The 18,242-nt window shown below is 30.5% G+C and overlaps 2 protein-coding genes across 3 annotated transcripts in view; both read left to right on the top strand.

The window, feature by feature from the left end:
* Positions 1-890: 890 nt before the first annotated feature.
* The window catches only part of LOC136985886 (uncharacterized), a 148,081-nt gene continuing 130,729 nt past the window's right edge, over positions 891-18,242 (top strand). For both annotated transcript variants that reach the window (XM_067283265.1, XM_067283266.1), the window contains exons 1-3: positions 891-1,171; positions 4,516-5,366; positions 18,046-18,229. In XM_067283265.1, the coding sequence (XP_067139366.1) occupies positions 4,551-5,366; positions 18,046-18,229 (1,000 nt within the window). In that variant the 5' untranslated portion in view covers positions 891-1,171; positions 4,516-4,550. The remainder of the gene's footprint in view (positions 1,172-4,515; positions 5,367-18,045; positions 18,230-18,242) is intronic.
* On the top strand, positions 15,454-17,064 carry LOC136985865 (uncharacterized; the record flags this gene model as incomplete). The annotated part of the gene is made up of 2 exons (XM_067283235.1): positions 15,454-15,803; positions 16,632-17,064. Coding segments are annotated over 2 exons (783 nt in total), but the record flags the coding sequence as incomplete, so codon positions are not given.

An 18,242-nucleotide genomic window follows, 5' to 3' on the forward strand; every position in this document is an offset into this window, starting at 1 on the left:
ACCGTCCCATACTCCGGTCCAGCCAGTTCCCGCAGACACGTCGATCCCCACGTCCGCCGCCATACCGACAACTACCCGCTCAGGACGTCGTGTCCGCTCAGTCGGTCATAGTGTGAAACAGCCTCCTCGCGCCTTCGGCACTCGGGGGAAGTACTGTGGCGACCAATTCCGGAGTTCACCCGATCTCCATCAGAGGGAGTCCAGAAAAATATAAAGACAGGTTCGAACCCGTGCCTTTCACCTTTTTCGACTTCTCGTCTCTGTGTGTAGACTATTTTTAGCAAGTGCGAACTTTGAACTCTTTGTTGGCGAACACCGCTACAAACCTATTTTAAATACAGAAACACACATTAAAATCTCAATTATACGGTTTGTTGCTTATTGATTATATAAACGAAATGAATATGAATATATTAATAGAATAATGATGTATTAATAGAATTCTGTGATATTAGTGACGTTTATATACAGTACAAACAATCCTTCAAAAAGGACAAAAGCAATATCTGAGTTAAAACCGAGAAAAATTTCATCTTTAAAAAGATTTTCAAATGTTTACAGTTGATTGTTGCTGTCCTCAAGCCAAACTTACGCCGTAAAGCGATTGGAGCGCCGAAGTGACAGAAATATTTATTACGCCACTTTAGTAGCATTAGAACTATTGTTAGCTGCGACCAGTCGACTCTAGTTACATTGGTTGGTTCGAACCTATAATGGGATGAAAAAAAAGCTCTTTTAATAACCATAAAAATACAGGAAAGTAAAAAAATAATAATAAATAAGACTATTGAATAAATGTGATTATACACTTTTTAATTCCATCTTTTGTATTTTTTATTCATATAATTTTTATTTATTTTAATTTATATTTATAACAATTTAGAAGAATATGAAATTCACAAGTTTGTATTTTGCCAATGAATTTCATCGTTGGTGAAAATCTGGCAACAGCGCTCTCTACTTGCAGCTGTTCGAATTTTGATTTGAAAATAGAAATCGTATTAAGTCGTGAGTCTGAACTAATTATTTAAGAAACTTGTCATTTTAACATATAATTGTTATTTTTAATTAGAATGAGTTCTGAAGATCTATTTCAGTAAATTATCCAGTTGTCAGGATTGGAGAAACAACGCTTTTGCACTTCATAATTTTTATAAAATTAAATCTCCAGGTATTTAAAGATACTTTAAATAGTTTTTTAGGTGTATAATGTATGATCAGTTAATTACAGCAAATTGCTTTATTTTTGGCACAATTCAAGCTCTGAATGTTACATTTGAGACTTTAACAGAGCTGTAGAGCATACTCATAGGAACAAAAAAGTCAAAGGAACCATACCTCTACATGTGACTTTTCGGGAGATATCTTCCCTCAAAATGACTCATATGTAATATGTTATACAAGTACAACTACATGTTATACAGGAATACTTACACAGATATCCCTGTATGACATGTAGTTAGGTTCCAAAAAAGTGCCATTGTGGCCGTCGGCCATGATATTGTATATTTTGTATATTTTATATTGAATTAGTCTTAGATTTTCTTTGTTCCTTTGTCTAACTCTTTCTAGAACTTTCTTTGTCTAACTCTTTCTAGAACTTTCTTTTGTCTAACTCTTCCTAGAACTCTCTTTGTCTAACTCTTTGCCCTTGGGGGAGGATTATCTTTCCCTCAATAGTAAGAACAAAAGAGGGAGTGAGGCAAAACAGACAGAAAGAGTGCCAGTCTGGGTTGGAATCCCGAAGAGGTAGGAGCTGAAAAGGAGTGCTCCAGAAAGGGAGAAGGGTGATCTAAGAGGATAAAGTGCAGAGAGAGATCATCGAGGAAAGACGACTCAGTCTGAAAGAAAAAGATTATAGACGAAAGATCTATAAGGAAAAGGGCTACAAACGTAACAAAAGAGAGAGATCCGAAGTTGTTCCCCACCAAAAGACACATCGCAAAGAAACCCGGGTATTTCTACTACTTTTCTTATCTTTTCTTATTTCTTCTATTCTTCCAATTTCTTTTAGTTTTAAGTTAGTATAAGTTAGTGTAAGTGAATACGGTCCTCGTCAGATTGTCGCGTGTGTGCAAGATAACTGTTTTTGAGGACAAACATTTAATGCCTATATATATTAAATTCTGGAAGTTGTAAAGTTGGGATCCTATGTAAAGAACCTGTTCAGAGAGAATAAAACTACTTTGTATTAAGTTTTATTTTGTACCATTTCGCTCGCGGATCGTGTACCTTTTGTTACGAACACCACACCATGTTATGTGAATCCATGCTATATGAAACAAAAGACTAATACATAAGTGTAGGTGTAAAAGTTAGTAAAAGTATACTATTCTTTTCTGTAATTAAGAGAAATGTGTTTATTAAAGCAATCAGTAATTAACTAACAATTACAATCAAAAGTATTGCATGTTAATATTAATTTTTTCTTCACTACTAAACACTTAAAACAAGAGCATTTTCTTTTTGGGAAAATATCATCATCAAGCTTTCTTGTTGACTTCAATATCAGCAACATCTTGATTTTTTCTACTTTTTTCATAAAATCTGATATTCTCATTTGTGTTTGCCTAAGACAGTATTTCTCAAACTTTTTGCTTACGCAACCCAATATATTTGTTTGTAATGGTTCTGCAATCCAAATGCTTGTAATATAAAATTTTTGAAAAACCTGGAAAACTGAAGTAACTCTACATTATATAATGAAATAAAATTATGCATTATTGATAACTTCTACATGAAATGTAATATTGAGTACATTTCTATTAAGAGCAGTTAGGGCCAATTTTGATTTGCAACAAATAACTTACTTCAGTTTCAATGTTTATTATTGAAATTTCAATATTAAAAAATGTAAGACTGAATAATTTTGAAACAGACTGTTTCATAATTATTCAGAAGTGTATTTTGAAAAAATTTTACAAGGTTTTTTTAAAAACTAGTAATTTAAACTCTTTATTAAAATGTACTTTTCAGATTGTAAGTTTGTCAATTTCATATTCTACATAGACAAAAATAAAACTCATTTATTGATTCACTTGTACTAAAATTCATCCTTTACTTATTTTTTATAATTTATTGTTATGTATGATAATAAACCTGAAAGGGAAGAATAAACAAGGAAACATATTCAAAACCATTTCAACTTAAATGGCTTTATGACTAGTACTTTACATATAATGATTTTCTGTTTTAATGTTATTCAAAATAGAAAAGAGAAATCAATTTCATGTACACATATTCTATAATCTAAACTTTATTATTAAATGACAATAATAATTATTTTGAATTCAAATGAAACAGTAAATACTACTATACACTGCCAGCAGTTGGAAAAACTTCAAGAAAAATGTCCATATTTGACAAACAGAAAGGGTATTTTTTTTTTTTTTTACACAATAACATTTGATACTGTGTTGCAATGCCACATACCAAAACTTAAAAGAGCTTAATTGGGAAGTTCACCTTTATAGCTGTTATCTGGAATTTATAGATTATATCATCTTCTGATCTTTTTAAAACAGTTTTAGTGGAGATTATTTTAATTCAAAAGAAGCTATCCAGAAGCATAAAGGAGTGTTTCTTTGAATCAAAATAATTTTTATAAGAAAAGAATCAAAAAACTTGTACATCAGTAGAAAAATGTCGTATCTAATGAAGAGCATTCAGGGCTGGATTTTAGGCGATTGGAGCGATTGGTGCCAATCGGGCCCCGCGCTTGAAGGGGCCCCGCATCACGTCAAAATTTATATATTTAAAAATAGTACATGATACAAAAATAAATATCTAGGTATATTATTATTAAAAATAAAACAACATATTTCAATATGTAAATTAACAGTTAATTAATTTTGTTATTTAAAGTTTGAGGGGCCCCGCAAAAAAAAAATCAATCGGGCCTCGCACCTATTGGATCCGGTGCTGAGAGCATTATGTAAAGGTTGGAATGTAAAAGATAACTGCCATTTACATTACTACATTATAATGCATGCTAACAGCTAAAGCAGCATATTTCAATTTAAATATTATATGTACTGTACCTTTTACTTACAACATGCACTTTATTGTGATTAAAATAAACAAAACAGAATATTTCTTAAAACATTTAATTTTTTCACTTAACAAAAATTAACACTATACAATAAAATGTCTTCTTTTGTTCTTTTTCACACTTCAGGAAATAACAATCTCACAGTGGAGTCAACCTTTCATTAATGGCTGCTCATCTGCCTCACTATGCATAATGTTATAACATTTTACATAATGAGGCAGATGAGCAGTCTTTACAATTACTGTTCTGATATTTTTATTTGATTATTTTTCATTTAACTTTCATTATCACACTTACCACATTTTACATCTAAACCCTTTCCATATTGGATTAAATAAATATTTTCTGTTAATGAGATATGTTAATTCTATTGTAAATTGTTTTTTTGTTTAATTATATTGTTTTTTTCTTAAAAAATTAACATGTATATATATAAAATAAATGTTTTATTTAAATATTTTCAGATTATTTATTCACGATAAAATTAAGGATATTTACAATGGGTTCTGAACAATTTTATGTGAAATGGAATAATCATCAGCCAAATATGATTGCTGTGTTTGATCAATTGCTTACAAATGAAACATTTGTAGATGTAACATTAGCTTGTGAAGGTGTAAGACTAAAAGCTCACAAAATTATTCTTTCTGCTTGCAGTTCCTTTTTTCAGAATTTATTTTTGGAAAATCCATGTAAGCATCCAATTGTAATCATGAAAGATGTAAAATACACAGAATTGAAAACAGTATTGGATTTTGTATATAAAGGAGAAATTAAAGTGACTCGAGATCAGCTGACAGGACTCATTAAATTAGCAAAACTACTGAATATAAAAGGCTTAGAAGAGGTTAAAGATGATGAACAACCTATTTTAAATAACGATGCTCAAACAACTGCACCAAACTCAGTATCATCACAACAACAGCTGGTTTATACGTTTCAGTACGTTCCTTCGCCATTTATTCCAATTCAGCCACGATATAATATGATACTACCTGCTGTAGAAAAAAATGAAAAAAACAATAAAGAAAAAAGTTCATCAGATACAAATTCTCATAATAATTTAGAATGTCATAATTCAAAAATAAAGGACTCAGGTAATGAAAAATCTACTAAGGAATCTTCTGAAATGAACACTGATTCACATAGAAATATTCTAGTAACTGATGCAAATAGTCAGATTCATGATGATGATTCATCTACCCCATCAATTACATATCCTGATGTATGCATAAAAGAGGAAAAAGCTTCAGATGATGACAGCAATTACAATGAATACACAAATTTTACTGACCAGATCAGTAAAGACCCAAATGTAAGTAATTTAAATTTATTTTTCATTTTCTACCTGTAAATACAAATAAAGTTTTATATAATCTAGTTATTCTAGTGTAATTATCTTTAATAACATAATTATGTATTGATAGTGTTCTTTATATGCAACTCAAATGTAAATAATGCTTTATTAATAGTTATTGACTAATACAAATGTAATAGAGTAATTAATTTTTTCAGACAGTGTTTATTGATTCTAATTAAAGGTTAATATTACCTATGGTAGTGAACATGGCAGTTCGTCTCTGAAACAGTGGGGATGCACGTTCTAACCTAATCTAATCTATTTTATTAGAATAGATTAGATTAGGTTAGAACGTGCGTCCCCACTGTTACCATAATTATTGCCAACCAAATTATTAGAATAGGTTAGGTTAGGTTAGAACGTTCGTCCCCACTGTTTCAGAGACGAGCCACCATGTTCACTACCATAGGTAACATTAACCTAATTAAGATTTACTTTCTGTAAACATTTATTTCTTTTAAAACTTTTTTGATAGAAATATTTTTTAGTTATGCCAAACATCTATATATAAATAACTTACATTAATATAGCAGATATTTTTTTTAACATTAATAAATCAATATTAATGAGTTTTATAATATAATGTTTTTCTGTTAGTCCTAAGTAATTTGCATTATAGATATTGAAAGTATATATTATGTTTGATTTACATAGAATTACTTAATTAAATTACTGTGAAGTCCAGACCACACTGAACATTGCATGGGATGTAACTGAATTAATGTTTAAATTTGGGTGATATATTTTTTGTTTGAGATTTGTATAGGTGAAGGAATTTGGTATTATAAAACTTGTTTGTTACATTTTCCATTTGACATTTGCATATGAGAAAGAAAATGACATTGATATAAAACTTTGTTTGTCATGTAATATCTAGTCAAAATCAAAAGGGAAAATACTTTCTTGGAAGGAGGTGTAACTGGGAACCTTGTAAACACAGCTGCATCCTCTCTGAAAGGGAAGAGAAACACCATTTTCTCTAATTTACAGGCTATCATTTGAGGAAGTGTAATGGAACACTTCAGGGAGAGTTAGGTCCTTATTGAGGTGGGAGTGGTGACCATTTCTTCTGCAACCCTAATTGAATCCTTATCAACAGAGCAGGGACCAATCAGAAAGGAAGAAGAGGTGGATCACAACCATACAAAATCTGAACTTTAGAAGATAATTGTATAAAAACTTGTGTTCTTAAAGACATGAGGTCCTTTCCCAGCTGTGAATGAACTCAGAAGAAACATGGTCTTTTCCACTGAAAGGTCAAGTCTTCTCCCACTAAGGAAACCTACATCATCTAACTCTGATAAAAGGATTGCTGTGAAGTTCAGCACCTTCTGCCCACTGGACCTCCTCAACTAGAGATCCATGTTAACAAGAAGAGAGAAATTGGGAGATCGATTCATAACTGTGACCTGCAGAGATACTAGTCTTCTGTAGTTCCCAGACATTGTTCTGCTGAAGGAACCCACCTTTCAGCAGGGCATTGTCTGGGGATACTGCCAGCAGATCAGAATCTGTAAGCTATTTTGTTGAACAACCATTTAATTAATTGTAAGTGATCTAATGTTGTTTTGATAAATGTGAATATCAATTATTAGAGGATGTAAGTTACTGTGTCTGCCACTACTACCATCTAATGGTTCTATCTCACACAATCCAGACTCCTTAAAATTAAGGTAAGGGTGTTTTTCCAACACAATGTCAGTAATTACTCATGTTGCTATACATTTATAATGTAAATTGTTGATGTTATGAGCAGGGCTGTGGAGTTGGAGTCGGAGTTGTGGAGTTTTGATGTTTTAGTCGGAGTGGTCAAAAATCTTCCCTGACTCTGACTCCTTTTTACTTTCCCATCTTGTTATGTATATAAAATGGAAAAGTATTGGAATCATGTCAGGTTTTACCCTCTGAGTGCTTTTTGCAAATTTACACGTTTGGAGACTTCCTGAACCTAAAAAATGTCAAATAAAGGAGAAAAATTTGCATGCACGTGTGTGTGTTGGCATCGAATTTGTGTAGGTTTAATTTCTTTATTCTCCATTCTGAAATATTAAACAATATCTCAGGATGGGTAAAGTTTAAGAAACGAAATTTGGCACCGTAGCTTGTGTATAAAGAGGCATTAATGCTATTAAATTTTGGTTCTTAATTAAAGGTCGACAGGACGGCGACTTAGAAGGGGCCATGTGTCATATTTCCAGTATTGTTGGACTTAATGAATAGTTTACTCATTATTAGCATTCACAATTTTTTATAAAACTCTGTTCTCCCTTCAAAATTAAGCTCTTTGTCATTTTATAATAGTACAACAAAACTCGGTTAAGATGTTCTCACTTGAGATGTTTCTTCTCCTAAGTCATTCAAATTTTGCAGTATCATCATTATGTCTATAAGCAATGGTGGTAAAAGATGTCTCCGGCCCAGGGCAAAAATATACAGTACATGGGCCTCGGGAATGATTGAAAGAAAGTTGTGGAATGAAGTTCAGGTTCCTGTGAATTCAGGGCCCGGTAAATTTTACCCCATCATCCCACTCTCTCGTTGGTCCTTCCCATAAGACTTGTTAAAAATTCCCTCACAAGATGTTACAAAGTATTGATTCCATGAAACAATTTTTACCCGCTTAAAACGATCACGTCAGTGACCAATAGTGTTTTCCTCAGAAAATGCATGCACAGAAATCCCATAGTCTCAATAGAAGGGCAGCGCAGCGTTTGATATTACTGATATCGGGAGTTAATACCAAAATTTATGAAGTTAATTAATTTAACAACCCAATGCTAAGAAACTTTAAAATTTCAAAATTTAGATTACAAATGAAATTTGTTATAGTTGATTCCAGTATTGACAATTAAATGATTTCTAACCAACTTCCTTGAATTCCTGCCCATTTAACATTCGGAAATTGAAATCATGCTTTTGATTGGCTGACAAATTTCAACTGTAAACAATTTTGTATTTGAATTCGAAAATCACTACTGACCAAAACTTTAAACTCCTTGCTGTGGTTGGCTAGAAAAAAAAGTCAGTTGACTAATGGTAGTTTTAAAAACAGTATAAATAGGCAGTCTCCGTTTATAACCTTTACTTATCAACGCTTTTCCCTTCTTATCATACTGTAAGTATAAATATATATATATTTATACTTACAGTATGATACTGTATATACCGTATTGGTCCGAATATTACGCGATGTTTTTCCTAGACTGTTACATGCTAATTAGAAGCTTGTACTAAAAACTAAACTAGTACTTTAAAAAATTATACTTAATATATTTTATTGTACTGTACCTCTTCTGTACTCAAACATCTGGATTATAAAAAGTGTTTTTGCTATTCTCACCAAAGATGTTTTTCTGCTTAACTCGTTTTTTCGAGCCATCCCTTCAAAAATGTTTTAAAAGGGTTTTACTATAATATAAAAATCTTTAGTAAAATCTAATAAAAGATGACACCACACGCAATTTTAACTTTCCCTAAAAAGTTAGGCAACTCCAATAGCCTGTTATAGCTTTGTAGGACCCAGGTAAATTTGAATTAGGGGCCCCATACAAATGTTGAATCCAGACATGTTTATTAGGAGAAACTGATGCCTGTGCCACACCGACAATTTAGGGTCCCAAGATATGGCCTCTAATTTAAATTTAGATTTTCTTATTACAATAAAGAGTTTATAAAAGAGTAATTTGGTGCCTGCAGTTTGTAAGAACCTTAGGAAATTGCCATTCTGCCCATAGGATAATGCACAACTTGTTAGCTTTTTTATTATTTTGCTTTAATTTTAAATAAAAATTTAAAAAAAAAAAAACTAGATGTATGTGTCTAGCTTTCCTCGGGCTTTTGAGGAATGGAGACCAGGTTGAGTTAGGAGAGGATGATAAAAACAAGGAATTTATCCTATTAACTTCCTCTTGATTTATTGTCCTTGACTTGCATTTGTATGTAGCCACACTCCAAATCATTATTTCAAGTGTTTTTGGTTTCAATTTTTGCATACATTTCTATCTCTTAATACTGTGCAAAAGCAGCTTTAGCCTTTTTTATTTTGTTTTTAATTTCATAATTACATCTGTTATCCTCAGTTATCCAATTTTCTAGATACTCAAACATTTTTACCTTTTCTATTTTCTTTCCATCCAACATAATCTTTAGATCTTTATTTTCTTTTCTTGTGATTATCATAACTTTTCTTTTGTTTATGTTTATTTTTATTTGGTATCTTTTTTTTCCCACTTCTTTCAATCTGTTTAGAATTTTCTGTAATTTTTTTTCAGTGTTACATATTAAAGTAATGTTGTCATCATGCCTGATCTTATTTATAAGATGTCCATTAATTTTTACACCTTTGTCTAGATTTTCAAATGCTTTTCATTATCCATTCACTGTAGATGTTAAAAAGTGTTGGGGACAAACCTCATCCCTGTCTTATTTTCTTTTTAATCTGAATCTGTTTGGTATCCTTTCCCTGAAATCATTGCTTTTTGACTTTTATAGTTGTTGTAGATTATTCTCAGTAATTTTTTTTATCAATACCTATTTTTTGCAGAATCTCAAACAACAGCATTTGATTAACAGTATCAAAGGCTTTCTTAAAGTTAACAAAACATAAAAATAAATCCCTATTATGATCAATCATCCTTTCTACTATAAGTTGTATCATTCTAATTGCCTCCCTTGTCCCTCTGCCTCTTTGGAAACCAGATCTCATCTAGTTCCCGATTTATGCAGTGTTCTGTTCTTCACTGTATGATGTTAACTAAAATCTTTGAGGCATGCTTATCAAGCTAATAGCTCTGTGTTTATCACAGTCTAAGGTACCCACAGTTTTAGGAACATGGATTAAGATAGATTTTGTGAAATTGTCAGGAATATCTGCTTCTAAACTTTTGTTAAAAAATTAGTTAGGATTCTTGTTTTATCTTTTCCCACAACCTTAAGGAGTTCTTCTTGTATTTCATCTGTTTCTGATGCCTTTCTGTTCCTCATTTTTCAATGCAGCATTGATCTCGTCCTTAAGAAAGGTTGCACTCTTTTTCTCCATCTCTTCTTGATTTAAACTGTCCTCATTTCCATGGCGATTGTCTATGCATCCTTCCCATCTTAGAACTTGTTTGTATTTCTGCAATAAAATGTTTCCATTTTCACTTCTCAGAGCTTCATTTCTGTATTTCCTTTTTTTCCTGAGATTAACCTTAGCTTTTCATATACAGTAGACCCCCCTACAACGTGGGTTCATATAAGACAGATTCGTATAACATGGCGGAAAAATTTGATTGTGTTCATATAAAATGCTAAAAGAGGCTCGTATAACATGGTAAAAGAATGAGACAGATTGTCATGACCAACAGGATTGGTCGAATCTGGACCAATAGTGGACATTGCACGAACCGTTGAGTTTAAATGAGCAGCAGACCTACTAAAAAACATTCATTATTCAACGGCCATAAAAATTATATTTCTATTAATGATGTCTCCAAAGTTCAGTGAATTTTTCACAGAAAGAATAACTTGTCAGGAAACACACATCTGCCATTCGATGAGCCGCTCTGCGACTAAAACAAGCTTAAGCAATGGCGTCTTCGAACGGTGAGCACTCGGTAAGTAATCCTACAATTTTTTGTTTATAGCATAGTTTATATGGATTATTCCCAAAAAGTTATACGTGTTTTGGAAATGTTCGAGTCAAATTAGTCTAGAATCAATCAATTTTATGGAAGAAAACCTTTCAAACAGCCATACCCCTAAACTGCGCAAGTGCCAGGCTGTGAATGGCTTGTGTATTTGTAAAATCTAAGTGACTTGTACAACACAGAATTCATATAACATGGAACATATCTACTGTGTTATATGGGAGGTCTAGTGTACTCTTTTGTTTCCATTTGCGTGGTGCTCCATTTCCAGACATAATTGATTCAACCACTTTTTCTTTTCCTGTTTGTGCAAACATTGTTTTATGTGTTTATTAATGATTCTATATTTTTATTTTTATTCCATGTTATTAGCATTTTTGTATTGTCTTCTCTCATCCATCTTTTTTACTATCTCCTCTGTGACTCAAGGCTTCTTTATTTGTCTCCCTTTCTTGCCAAGGATGTCAACCACAGTGTCTTTAATTTTTTGTTTCAAATCTTTTTAGATTTATTCTGCACTTCTGTTAGTGTTGAAATTTTTTAGTCTTCATATGTCAGCCTGAAAAGTCTTCTTGATGCAGTCTTTCCTCAACACCTCTATATTAAACAATTCTTTTGCTTTTTTGGCCTGACATGTGTCAGCCTTATTCTTAGTTATGTTAGCAGTAGACTATGATCACTGTTGCAATCTGCACCTGGATAAGTCTTTATGTTAATTATTGCATTTCTAAGTCTGTAGTTGACTAGAATATAATTAATATGGTTTCTTGTTTCTGCTTCTCTTAACCCTGGACTCTCCATGTAGCCAATCTTCTTTCATGCAGTTGGAACCAGGTATTAGTTACAATCATGTTGGTTCTTTGGCAAATTTTAACAAGTCTATTTCCTCTTTTATTTCTTTCACCTAGTCTTCATGGTTCAATTATATTATCTTCTCTCCTTCTTCTGATCTTGGCATTCATGACCCCGATAATAATCACTACATCTCTCTTCTTTTAAGTTGTAAGCATTTGTTTATTTGTTTATAAACTTCTTCCGTCTCTTCATCTGAATGGCCATTTGTTGGCATGCATGTCTGGATTAAGAAAAGAATTTGACAATCTTTTTGCTTTTACATTAGAATTTGGCAATTTTTTTGCCAGAGAAAAGAAGGAAAAGATAGCCAACACTAAATTTAATCCCTGGTGCACAGAAATATTGAACAGTTGTCAGGGTTTTTTTTATCATCATCAATTACCTGTATTGTAAAGAAAATGAACACCTAAATGTGTTTCAGTAAATTTTGTTTTATGTGAAAAAATTTCAGTATAAATTTAAATTCTTCAGATAAGACTCTTTATTGTATGCAAGACAATGCAACTCTGAATCATTATTTATACATTTGTGAAAATTTTTTATCTTTTTGTTCAACTGATTATTATAGCAATGTTTGTTATTTCTTGGAGGACAAGCTATAAGAATTGTTTTCTAATTTCTAAAACAGATTCTGTTGTAATTTAGAAAAAATATAACTTTATTGTATAAGTCATTAACTGTATTAACCTCTCCTCCTAGAGATCTTTTGTAAGGAGTATACAATAAATAAAACATGTATTTTTACTTCTGCCTATTTCTGTGATCCAAATGATTTTCAGTTGTTGTTTGGCTGACATGCATATCAAAACAGATTTACAGAGAAGTCACAGAATTCTTGCATAAAAATGTTTTCGAGATTTTAATTTCATCTCAAAATGATTCAAAAATTAAAATATTAAATGAAAGAATCAAACATTTCAATTTAATCAGAAGTTTAAGCTTAAAAACATTAAAAGATTTATTTTTTGGGATGGTTAATCTTTCAGTCAAAAACACACTCCTAAAATTTCTTCACATAATAATAATAAACTTATTAAAGAAAAAAAAATTCAAATCAGACAAAATTAATGTTATACTGACAGGCGAACATGCAATAAAACTTCAGATCCTGACATTGGGTGTTCAACTGTTGCAAAAATTTAACAGTTCTAGCATAGGTACATTTGCTTCAATAATAACCATTTTATTTATAATTGATGTGATGCAAAATATATTTATTTTCCTCTGAAATATTTAATGTAGATAGCTCATAAAATTAATCTTTTAATATCTACATTGAAACAGACAATATACTACAATTATTTAAGTAACAAAAATTTTGATTTTAATACATATTTTAAATTATAAATTGATATTTATATCTTTCAGAAAGTAATTCAAATTTCACACAAATATGAAGAAATGTTAAGATTAACATAAAGAGAAAAATTAACGAGTTTTTTAGAAAGCTTATTTTTCAAGTGACACAAATTAGAATGTGCAAAAATTTAATGTGTTTTATTACTTCATTCAAAAGAGAAAACAAACATTTTAGAATTTTCTATTTTAATACAACAATTGGCAGCTTGCAGGCTTTTGTAATCTATTAATACTGTTCCTTTACTATTAATAAGTTCTCGACTTTGAAAAGATGAGAAGTCCTTGGCAATATTTTTATTTAATCAATTTCTCTTTTACATAATTTTTGACAAGTAGAATTGTTATTCTATATTCAACCTGCATATATGTTGAAGATGGCCTGAACTGAGACTGAACACATTTTATAATAATAAATTTTGGTGATCTTAAGAAAGTCTTATTTAGTTTTAGAGCTAGTGACACTGAAAAGGTTGTTTAATTTTTTCTTATAAATAGTTCAGTGTGTCAATGTCAATATAAATGAAATTTCGTAGGCACAAAAAACCTTACACACGCTGTTTCTAGCAAGGTTTTTTGTGCCTACGATTTTAAATTAGTTCTAGCTTTGTGTGCAGAGATTAATGAAGTTTCACTCAAAAATTGTCTATAGGTCAAATTTTAAATTATCTATTAGAGTATATAGTTATTAATACAGTATTCAAATGTAATAAATCAGTTTGTACACAAAAACTGTTGGAACTCAGAATTTTGTTTTGTTTTTTATTTATCATCACTAATTTCAAGTTTAGGAAATATATATTTTTACAATTTATCTTAATAAGTATTTCTTTAATTTTTCTTACATCTTGAAATAAACTTAATTAAAAAATCTTTTTAGTACTTATATTTATTTATGGCATATTAAAAGAAACTGCTTATTCATTTTATTTTAAATTCAAACTTTAATATTACATCTTTTTGTAGTTTTAATTTTATTTTAATTATTGTTACCTTATAATAAATATAATTAACATTAATGATGATAACTTCCTTGAAATAATAGAAACTGTACTAATACATTGAAATTATACAATATAGGGTGTTCCAGAAGGGAATAGATTATTTTAAGCAAAAAGTTCATATACCCTTTTTATTTCTGACTCTAATAAAGTTTTATCCTAAATAGTTTCCAAAATAGAGCTGAAATTCAGGCAACATTTTGATTACATTTTCCCTTATTGGTGAATTAGTTGTGGTGGTACCATTAACTGACCATCAAGACCCCATTAGCTTTTTGTTTATGGGATTAGATGAAAAATGAAATGTACTAAAGAAGGTATTGATAGATACATGAGATAAACTGGTTGCTAACATAATGTTCCTGAATAAAGGAACATGAAACAACACATTTGGAATAACTACATTTATATGAGCTTTGCATAAAATAGCCTATCCTTCACCTCACACAATGTTGACTTTTCCTTTTGGGACATCCTGTATAATTGCATGTTATGTTAAACTCTTAATTTTGCAATTAGTGGAATTGTAGTTGTATTTGTTTAAAGATATAATTTTATTAAATTACATTTTCTCCCCTCTTATATTTGAATATCAAGTACTGTACATACATAAATATAAAACTTGTACTGTCTTTCATTCTTTAATTTAATATGCAAATGAAAATTTTAAATTGTTTGAATTTTCAAAATTATTTATGCTTTTTAAATATTATAGATATTTTAATACTTTTTATTTAATTTACTTTGAATAATGTCCTCAAATCTTACAGCTTAAATTTTATCCATTTCTAATTAAGACAGAAGACTGAAACTTTGAAGATATACCTAAGACAATTTTAGTGATAGTGGGTTGTTCCATCTCTACTCTAAAATTTGATAAACATGACCAAATGTAGAATTTAATCATGTGTATGTGTAAATGCATTGTGATTAGTTGTGCTGGATTGTTAAAAATGTATATCCACAGATACGGATCATTAGTGTCTAGATCTGTGGATACGGATACGGATCTGAACTTTCGTACTCAGTCGGCACTGGAGTGTATGACCTTGGACCGATAGTTGATGCTTTGCATTAGTAATGTGATGTGTTTTTTGTTTATAGTTTAGTGTGACACAGGATAGCATAGATTACATTTGTGTTTGGGTTGAGTGTTGAGTTAAATTAAAATAAAAACAATGTTGACAAAAATGTTTAATATATTTTACAATAGTAAATGACAAATGTGCTAAATGCAAAATTTGTGAAGGAAAGTATTCCCATAAGGGTAAAGGTACAACATCGTTAAAAAATCACCTTCAGAGGAAACATCCACAAGAATATGCTTTATTCATAAAAGAAGACTCCTCTAAGAAGAGTGCCAACGAAAACGTTCAGCAGGAAACATCTTTACAAACAGTAAAAACAGAATTTAGACAAACATTTTTTAACAAATACATAGAAAAAGTCAAAATGTGGGATAATACAAACCCCAAATCAATAAAAATTGACTATTTAATTGCAGAAATGATAGCTTTATTTGATTTACGTTTTCAACACACAGAAGAATTGGGGTTCCAATGATTGATGGATCATGTTGTTCCAAATTATGTTCTAAAAGGCAGGAAATACTTTACAGAACTTGTTTGCAGCAAACTTTACAATAAAGTGTCATCGAAAATAAAGAACATGTTGAAGGATTTTGAGAAAGTTTCTTTCACATCAGTTATTTGGTCAGATTCTTCGTCAGGAGTTTCATTACTATCCTTAACATGTCATGGCATTACAAAAGATTTTATAAGAAAAAATATTGTTTTGAAAGCGGAGACTCTTGACGAATGCCGCACGGAAGATTACATTTTGGCAATATTTCAATGTATGCTTGAAGAGTGAGGAATCCCGAAACAGAATGTGCACTGCATGGTAAAAGATGGGGGATCCAACAGGAAGTGTGTCTTCACTTTATCTGACATAAATAATATTGACTGTACAGCACATCAGCTGCATCTGATGGTCAAAGAAGCTATTAAAAATGTTGATGCAATATCTATGTTACAAAATGCAGAAAAATTGCAGGATGTTTCAACCATTCTACAATGGCAAAGCAAGAATTAGAAAAAATACAAGTTCAACTCAATCAAAGAGTTTTAAAAGTTTTGCAAGACTCGCCGACACACTGGAATTCCAGCTATATATAATAGCTGTTGGAAAGACTTGATTGCATTAAGGATTCATTGTCACTTTATTGTACTAATAATAAAATAGAACAGCTTGATGTTGAAGAGTGGATTTTAATTCAAGAATTAGTGAGAGTACTGAAGCCTCTAGAGGATACCACAAAAAAATTGAGCACACAAAACATATGTATATCCGACGTTATTCTTCTAGTATGAGCATTAAATAAATTGTATGATGAGATTCAAATTTCTGCTAATAGTGAGGAAACTCTCAACATCAGTACACCTGCCGTTCTTGATTTTTTTGTCTTCTTTGAAGAATGAATTAGATTATCATTTTTCTGAAATTGACAAAAATATATTGTTCCAATTAGCAGCATTTTTAGACCCATGTTACAAAGGTAAATTCTTCAGTTGCTTTCTTATAAAAGATATAAAACAGAAATCACTTACAGCTTTAGAAACAGAAGTAAATATCAGAACAACTACAATTAGCACAGAGAAGCCAAATGCTGTAAGAAAAGAACATTGCAACAATTTAGAAGACTCTATGGCCAATACGTTAGATGGTGACAATGAAGATGAGGAATCTGAAAACCAAATATCATACACTAATGCTAATTTGCTCACAGAATATGCCAAAGAAAAAAGATTATGAAGAGACCAAGATCCATTAAAGTATTGGGAGATTAATAGTAAAAAATTTGGAGGTCTTAGTCACATGGCTCGCACATATTTATTGTCATCTGCAACAAGCATTCCAAGTGAGCAGTTTTTCAGTGCAGCAGGAATTATTTATGATCTTCATCATAATAGACTTTTGGGGATAAAGCTGCCAAGTTACTCTTTTTGAAGTACAATTTACTATTAATTAATTTTGATTATGACATTTAATTTTTCTGAAGTTTCTAAAATGTGATTATTTTATCTGATAATTTGATAATTATTTTTAATATAATATAACCATGATGATTATTTCGATTAGCATTAGAGGTTTGATCTCACTATAAAGATAGTTAAATTAATACCTTATACTAGTAACTTACTATAATTAACATTTAAATATTTAATTTTTGCAATATGAATGTGCCAAATATGTGATTTTAAGAAATAAAAGTGATTTGAATTGAAGTTATTAGTATTTTATTGTTACCTATCTTTAAAATTTCATATAAGTAATGAAATTCATTAAGATAAAAGATCTGCTAAAAAGTAACGGATATGGATACAGATACAGATCTTTTTTTCTCCTCGGATATCTGGAGATATGGATACAGATATGGATATCCAGCACATCACTAATTGTAATTATGCATATGGTCAGGGTGGGTGACCCCAATCTCAAAAAATATGACCTATAAAAGAAAGCTTTCTTTTTGAAAATATCATAAAATTATTTATTTAGCCTTCAATTTGGTTTAAAATGAATAAGTTAAAATTTAAATATAATAATTGATGAATGAATCTTTTGATTATTAAACTGTTATTTGATATGTTTAATTTAAAATTGGTAGTCGACATCTTAGTTTAAAACTTTATTTTCAAAAATTTTTAAATGATAGAGAATAGAATTTTGAATGTTAAAAATAAATTTTCTTGATTTTAAAATTAAATCAATATATTTATTCATTTATTTCAGAATACAGGATTAATTGAAAAGAATTCCCAAGATGAAGTACAATCATCTTTAAATCAATTGCAAACAAATATATCAGATAAACAAGCAATGTCTACGATATCTTCCGTTAATAATGCAGCAGCAGATACGTGTTTGGTATTGTCTAATAAAGCCAAACCAAATTATCTTAAAGAATCAATTCCAGGTACACTACTGTT

The sequence above is a fragment of the Centruroides vittatus genome, unplaced genomic scaffold (genome assembly GCF_030686945.1).
Source record: "Centruroides vittatus isolate TY-2023 unplaced genomic scaffold, ASM3068694v2 contig_980, whole genome shotgun sequence".
In the NCBI taxonomy this organism is placed as follows: domain Eukaryota; kingdom Metazoa; phylum Arthropoda; class Arachnida; order Scorpiones; family Buthidae; genus Centruroides; species Centruroides vittatus.